Source organism: Merops nubicus, unplaced genomic scaffold, assembly GCF_000691845.1.
Source record: "Merops nubicus isolate BGI_N331 unplaced genomic scaffold, ASM69184v1 scaffold14414, whole genome shotgun sequence".
In the NCBI taxonomy this organism is placed as follows: domain Eukaryota; kingdom Metazoa; phylum Chordata; class Aves; order Coraciiformes; family Meropidae; genus Merops; species Merops nubicus.
Window position 1 is genome coordinate 20,049 of NW_008606313.1, and position 7,478 is coordinate 27,526.

The window sequence follows — 7,478 nt, forward strand, 5'->3', positions numbered from 1 at the left end:
CTCCCAAGCCCCCCGTGGGGGTTCTGGGGAACGGGCTGCAGCCTGGAAAATACCAGAGCCTCTGCCCCAAGGACGTGTCCTAGCTCCCACTGGAAAAGCACACAGAGGTGATCACAAACGCCCCAGCCAGACTCGGACTGGGTAATGTGAACAAATGGCTCCCAGTGCAAGAACCCAGCACACTGCATCAGAGGGGGCCACCCCCAGCAGAAGGGACTCCTCCAGTGGCCAAGAATCTCAGCATTTGTTTCTGAGACGGAACTAGCAGTGACGAGGGGAGCTCAGATAGACACCTCTAGAGCAGACAATTCTGTTTCTAGGGAACAGAAAGACCAGCAGAGTCACGCCCATGACCCCGGCACTGTGGGGAATAGAGAAGTGTCTTCAGTAGATAAGCACTGCTGACATTTCCCCATCTACTTCGAACATCTTTTCAGCCCCTTGCTGGGCAGGCCAACCCCTCCCATCCCCACACTCACATATGCTGTGGAGCATTGCTGTAGGAACCATGTTCTAGTTTCTGCCACTTGCCGAGGTGGGCAGCTGATCTGTGGAGCAGGTCACAGTACTTGGGAGGCAGCAGCTGAGTGGTGAGCATGACAAAGGCATTGATCCACACCATGATGAGGTGCTCGCAGGACCAGCGCATGTCGTAGTACTGGGTACTCTGCAAAGAGACCAGACGAGAACTTGGCACCACCCTCACAAAAGGGAGGAAGGGATGACAGGGGATGTACTGCGTGTGCATCCCGCAGACCCACACCACACATCACAGGCATGCGCTTTTGGACCGGTGATTTCAGAGGGTCACAGCTTAGGAAACACTCAAGACTCCCTTCTCCTTGACCTGAAGGAGAAAGGGCAGGGGGATGATGCTGCAGCTATTGCATCTCCTCCCCCAGCAGCAGGTAACAAGGGGGTTTGCTCGCCACAGAACTACCCCAGGAGCACCAGTCACACCAGGACCCTACATGAATTGTGAAGCCCTGCCCATTTCACTACACCAACTGGAGCTTGTTCGAGTTAGAAAAATGACAGATTAAAAACTACAACCCCCACACCGACAAGAGGTTCTTGGATTTAGCTTGCCAGGCATCCCTGCTGGCTCTGTTTTCTAACAGGCTGACCACCAAAGCCTCTGATCCAAGCACTCGAAAGCCAGGGTCTTGGATCTGAGGCAGGTAACAACAGGATAGGCGTGTCCTTCCTAGAAAAGGGAACCATCTGCCTAGGAGGGGGCGGGAGAAGGGGAGTTAGTAAGTGGGGTGATGGGACTAGAGGTGCATCACATTTATGGCAATACCTATCCGCCAACCAGGAGCAGTACTAGAGCACTCCGGATGCAGCCATGCTCCGCTATCCGGGCTGCCAAAGGGGAGACAGAGAAAAGGGGAATTAACCAGGAATCCGGCCTGGCAGCAGGTCACACAACATTGAGAAGGAGACGGCGGGCAGGGGCGCGCAGAGAGCCAGACCAGAGCTACCTTCACGAAACACAGCGGCAGGAACGCCACGTAGTAGGCACTGAAGAGGGAGTTGAAGAGAACTTCCTTGATCCTGCGGTTGAAGTCTGCTTTTAGGCACTCCACCTCATTGCGGATGAGATCTGGGGAGAGGGGGCAGCTGTGGGTGGGGATAGACGTAGGATTATTGAACTGTTCTCTCAGGGATTCCCACAGAAGCGAGAGGAAGTCTTTGGGTTTGACCAGGCTGCTGACAGCTGACGCCCCATCGTCCACCATCTGGTCCTGTACCAAGTAACCACAGTCTGCAGGTAGGGGCTGTGCTCTGCTGTCCTGGTGGAAGCAGCACAGAGGAACGTAGACACCAAACCTGCAGGGACAGAAAGGAAAAAAAGGCCTGAAATGACGGCCATGCCAGCACAAAGCAGGGGGCACCTTCCCAAAGGACGCTGGCCTCCAGAAGAGGGACACCACAGAGGAACCCTCACTCCAGAAGGTAGTGGCCAACTCTTCTCCCCCATAAAAGGCTAGAGGCTGCAGGTTTAACAACTGTGCAGAGAAACTTCTTTAAATCCCATTTCTGGAACCAATGATCCAAACAGCTCAGTCTTCAGCTGCAGTTAAAGGCCCTCACGCAAACTGAGGCAATTTGCTTCATCAGCTCAGCGCCACCTCCTCGCACCACCCCCCAGCCACTCCTGCTTCCCCTTCAATCCTAAAAGGAGGGCACAGATTACAGCCAACAGCTCTGCTTCCCATGGTGCCTCCTGCCACCCCCAAGCAGCTACGCTCCTCCTGCCCGAAGGTACAGGTTGGTGTCACTCACGGGTAGCCCAGGAAGAGAAGGTTGAGAACAGAATGGCTGCGGAAGAGGTTGACCAAAGTCCAACAGAGCACCCAGCCACAGAGGGTGAGCAGCACCAGGCGCACCAGGTAGTGAACCACTGACGTCGCGCCCACCTGAGAGGCCTGCAAAGGGAGAAGACACATTCAGCAGCCCTGCAACACTGCTGCTAGAACATGAGCACAGGGAGTGCTTCTGGAGGAGGAGCAGGGTGCCAGGAGGCACTGTAGAAAGGATGGCTGTCCTCTTCCTTCCAGGAGGAGGAGACTGACTCTCTTACAAAAGGTGAATGCCTTTTATTTTATTCACTATTGACAGAATTCAAAAGATTCAAATAAGCACAAATTGTAGGGCATGACTACAACAGGGCCTTAAAAAACAATTAAAAAAAAATAAAAATCAGAGCTGCAAAGTAGAAACTATTTTTTGCTCAAGTCCTGTATTGCTCTGATAATAGTCCAAGATAGCCTGAAACACATTTCCTCTTCCTCTTTCCGTTAGAAGGATCAGGTCTCAGCATTCATTTTCCTGAAGAACTGGAATGTCACAGTTCTCAGCTGAGGGGAAAGATGACAGTGCACTCTGGGAATCCCAGCTAGATTTCCACCACTCATCTCTACTGGATGATCTCCTTCAGTGAGGAGGAACTACCTTCAAAAGGACAGCAAGAAAACTTGTTCTAATCTCCAGAGGGGAGAAGGCAACTGAACCATGAGATGATTCTTAGGGGCTAGAGCCAATAGATGGGACATGGAGGAAATTGCATGGAAGGTTTCAATGCAGAAATTTCCATCTATGGGAAGTTTTATGGCAGATGTGAACGTAAATGAAGATGGCAGGAATCAGAACTGAAAAGAGAGCTTTAGAGATCCCATCTTCTCCATTCACCTAGTAAATAGGACATAACTGTTCCTTATTTTAGTTATTAATTTTTAAACTTATTGCTTAGCTTCTTATCCTGGAGTTAAACTGTTTCCTTGGACAGAACTTCCATGCTTCCTCAAATATCTTTATCACACATGTCTTTGGCCTAAGTGAAGGCCAAATCTCTGTGACAAACACAGAGGTGGTCTGGAATCTGAAGTGACATGACCAGAGTCTCAGTTACTGAGTAACCAGGACTGGAAAAGCAGTTCTACCAGCTACTCCTATTCATGCGAGTGTACTTGGACATCCTCCTCCTGACCTCTTCCTCTCTCATCTCCTGTTCATTCTTCCAGTTTCAGGTAACCTGCCTACTTGCCTTTCTGCTACCTGACTGGCTATTCTCTCAGCCACTTCTCTGGCATGAGACAGTGGGGTATGATATTCCACTTGCAGAGATAAAGCAAGTGAGAGAACTTCATCTCCTTCTAGCTGCAGAGGCAACAGAGCTATCCAATACTGCAGGACAGGAGTGAGCTCAAGGAGAAAATTCCAAGCCAGAAAGACCACCCCAAACTTAGTCCTTCACACCCAGAATTTTCTGGGGGAGGAAACCCCCAAGCTATCCAACTTGCAGAACTTTCTTGGGCCATGGATGGTCATGCCCTGCCACACGTACTACAGGCAGGAGAAGGAACAGTGGGAACGTTACCTCGGAGATGAGGGCCCACACCAGCCTCCGCGCCAGCATCACTGTGATGAATGCCGCCAGGTGGTAGTCAATGAGGTGAAAATTCTGAAGGAGGAAAAGAAAAGATCTTCACCCATGGAAGGGACTCTGAAACCACCCAGCTGGGGTGGGACTGGAAAGCTGTGCACTGAGAGAGCGTTAGGACCTTGTGTAGCCATTCCTCAGGTCTCTCTATTAGGGATGAGGGAGAAGGGAGTAAGTCAGGAATGTCTCCATAAGGTCTTCCCCACATGGAGGTTCCTTCCCCCAGAGAGATTTCCACTGAAAACAAACCCACAACCCCCCGCTTCAGGCAAGTATTTTCATGTCAAAGGGAGATGTAGGACCAGGATCCTACTGTGAACAGCTTACAAGTTCTCCTGGTAAAAACTACTGAGGAACCAGAGCAAGAGCAGCCAAAGTGGAGCCCAGAGTGAGCACAGCAGCTCACTTTAGCTCTTGGCCCAGAAATGGGCTGTTAGTGACTAGTGCTCCCGATAATGATGTTTATCTGAGAAACATCATCTTCATGATCCATAGATCTGTACTAGAAATGAATGTTGGCTCTGGCTGTATCAATTTAGATACAGCTTTTGGACTCCTTATGATTTTTCAGTGAAATCATCAAATGTGCCCTGACTAGAACAGTTAGCAGACTGAATACTGCTGTCAGGGACCTCCAAGCACATTTTGGGTAAACGAGAAGGGCTGGCTTCTGGGGGGAATAAATGTATTGCATACTAAGTGGTTTCAGGTAGGAAGCCTAAAACAGGATGCTGCTTCTTCAGAGAAAGCTGTGTCCAGCACAGCAGAGCTGGACTTGAAGCCAATAGCTGGCTAAGTGGAATAGCAGCACCACCTGTTGGGACAGTTAACTGAGGAGCTACCTCATGCTTCCCAGCAGCTAAGACCCAATATGAACTGAAGGACCACTTCAGAGCCCAGTTCCACTCACATGAGGTTTGCTGACTCAGGTACAGGTTGCTGCCAGGTTGTGCAGCTTAGTGGGCCTGGAAGACGACTGAAACCTGGAGGAGACTGGAAAGTTTACATAAGCTGAGGATCTGACTCCCCCTCCAACTCCTCTGCTGTGGATCTGCTGTGAGATTCTAATGAAAACTTCCATCATGTCCCTTCTCTCAGGCTCTGTTGTTTCTACTGGGAAGGGGCACCCACAGCAAGCCCCTAGAGTCTCAACTCTGTTTTAGGGGCTAGCTAGACCATGCAGGTATCTGCATGAAATTTCCAGTGGAGGGGCCTCGCTGACACCTCTCTTCCACCTTCTGTGTTTTTTCTCCCCTGTGACATGGGGGATGACATGGCCCTGGCTGACTGGGGTGCATGTGAACTCCCCTTCACCAACTTATGTCAAATGCTTGGTGATTCCTGGGCTGAAGCAGCATGAAAAGAAGCCGTGTAATGACAAAACATGAGTGACAGCATTTACTGGGGAACTCACCAGTGAGGTGCAGGAAGCAGGGTGATTGTATGGATACCACCAGACAGTCTTGTAGATGTTGATATACTGAATGAAGAGGGCTACCAGTAGGTAGATGAAGAACAGGAATTCAAAGAGAAGGCTCCCATCCACTGGCAGCTCAGGGATCCGGCAGTGACGGACAGGCTCTGGAGTAATCAGCGCTGTGATCGGAGGTGCAGAGAGGCTGATGGCACTACCATTCCTGAAGCAGACAGGTATCACTCACTTAGTCAACATGCCACATCATCTCTACCATTTTCCAGGACAGGGAGTGCTTGTGGTTGTGTATTTGACACTGGGCATGGCTAGAGCAGAGATGGCAGCAGTCTTGCGCTCATACTTCTGGCACAGGACTGGTGGTGAGCTTCATCACCTTCCTAGCTCAGACAAACCCCATATCCAGCATTTTCTCTAAACAGCAGACTGGTCTGCCAGAGGTGCTGTGACATGCTCAACACTATTTCAGTAAATTTCTAGATGGAGGAACAGAGATACAGAGTGGGAAGCACCTCCAAGTAAATATCATCAAGTGCCAGACCAAGCACTTAATGCCAGCTCCTTCCAGCCATTGCTAGGACACAACAGTAGTACCCAACCTCCTTCTCCAGTACTGCAAAGTGCCCATTGTCTTTCTCCTCATAGTTCTTCTCTTAAAAAGAGTGGCAACTAAAAATGGAATGGAGGAGTTCAGCCATGTCCTGGAAGCTGACCTCTCAACTGTTCTCACATTTCCTTCTTTCCTAGCCTTTAGAGGAGGCTAGGACAACTAAAAACTCCAGCAGACTGGATTTAGGGAGGAAGTTCAGACAAACTATGCTGTGTCTGACTGAAAGCAGGGTAGGGAATGCTCCTCCAGGACCTTGGGGCATTAATACCACGGCCTCAACAGTGAATTGCTCCTCAAGCTTCTAAAGGCTATGCCTTCCATCCATCTGTCCCAGCCAGAGAAGTCTTTTAAGGCCAACACTAAATGGCTTCCATCTCTCTACTCTGTAAGGATGAATCTATACCAAGTAGGTCAGGGCCTCAACATGCAGCAAAGATCTTCTCTAGTCTGATAATTTCTTTAGCAACACCAAGCCCTTTTAGTCTTTATGCCAAATGTGGAGCTCTGAATGTCACCCTGTGTTCCTTTTTTAACTCCCTACTTCCCCAGAAAACGGAGGTGAGCTTTGCCAACTGTGAGTACTGGTTTCACCTGCAGCCAGCATGGCTAAAACATAACATAGGCATCCTTCTGCCCTACCTTTCTATCACATAGGAAGGGGACTCACAGCTGAGCTCTGACATGTCACACTGACTCCTGTAGCACTGCAGGCAGGTGAAGAAGAGAGAAAAGGACTCATCATCTGCTAGGAATCACTGCTTTGGGACCTGCTGCAGGGAAAGAAACTGAGCACTGTATGATTTCCACCCCTGGCTGTTGTGACCATGGTAAGCAATGAAGGGTGGCTGAGACCACTTCCACAACCCTCCCCAGGGGACTGATTTTAATTGATGAAGTAAAGAGAAGGGCCGCAAAGGGAAGCATGTGCCACAGCAGAGCTGGGAAGAGACGTGCTAGACGAGGTTGGTCACCTCCCTCCTGATGCCACAGCAGAGGGCTCAGCCTTTCCATCTCCCACTTCCTCGGTTTAACCATGAGGCTGCACTCCCGTGCAGAGCCCAGAGCAAGGCTCCCAGCTTTTAGCACTGTCCTAGCTGCAGGTGTCTCAGCATCCCCACCCTCGTCCTCACCTGTTCCTCAGCCCGGTGCCGTTCCCGCAGCTCCCGCCAACCAGCGTCTGGAGAGAAGGCAAAGCTGAACGGCTTAGCTGCTGCCGGCTGGGGCCCCTCCTTCCACCGGGCATGACCAGGAGCCAGTCCACTTCCAGTGCCTCCAGCAGGCTCTGCCCTGAGACTCAGACAATCCCAAAGCCTTCCCAGGTCTGCAAAGGAGGCAGAAACATCACTTCAGCTGGAAACTGACGTCGCCTAGTTGACACCCCAGCCATGCAAGTGCATGCAAAAGCGAGCCACTCTCCTACACCCAGAGTCCTGTGGGACACCCAGCACCACTCTAAAACACTGCGGTGTTTCAGCAGCACCAGATCAGCA

The 7,478-nt window shown here is 50.7% G+C and overlaps 1 protein-coding gene across 1 annotated transcript in view; it reads right to left on the reverse strand.

Moving 5' to 3' along the window:
* TMEM39A (transmembrane protein 39A) overlaps nt 1–7,231 on the reverse strand; it is a 9,003-nt gene extending 1,772 nt beyond the window's left edge. Inside the window, 6 exon segments of the mRNA XM_008939611.1 lie at nt 468–667; nt 1,485–1,833; nt 2,290–2,432; nt 3,884–3,967; nt 5,361–5,583; nt 7,119–7,231. Of these exon segments, the coding sequence (XP_008937859.1) occupies nt 468–667; nt 1,485–1,833; nt 2,290–2,432; nt 3,884–3,967; nt 5,361–5,583; nt 7,119–7,231 (1,112 nt within the window).
* Nucleotides 7,232–7,478: the final 247 nt, after the last annotated feature.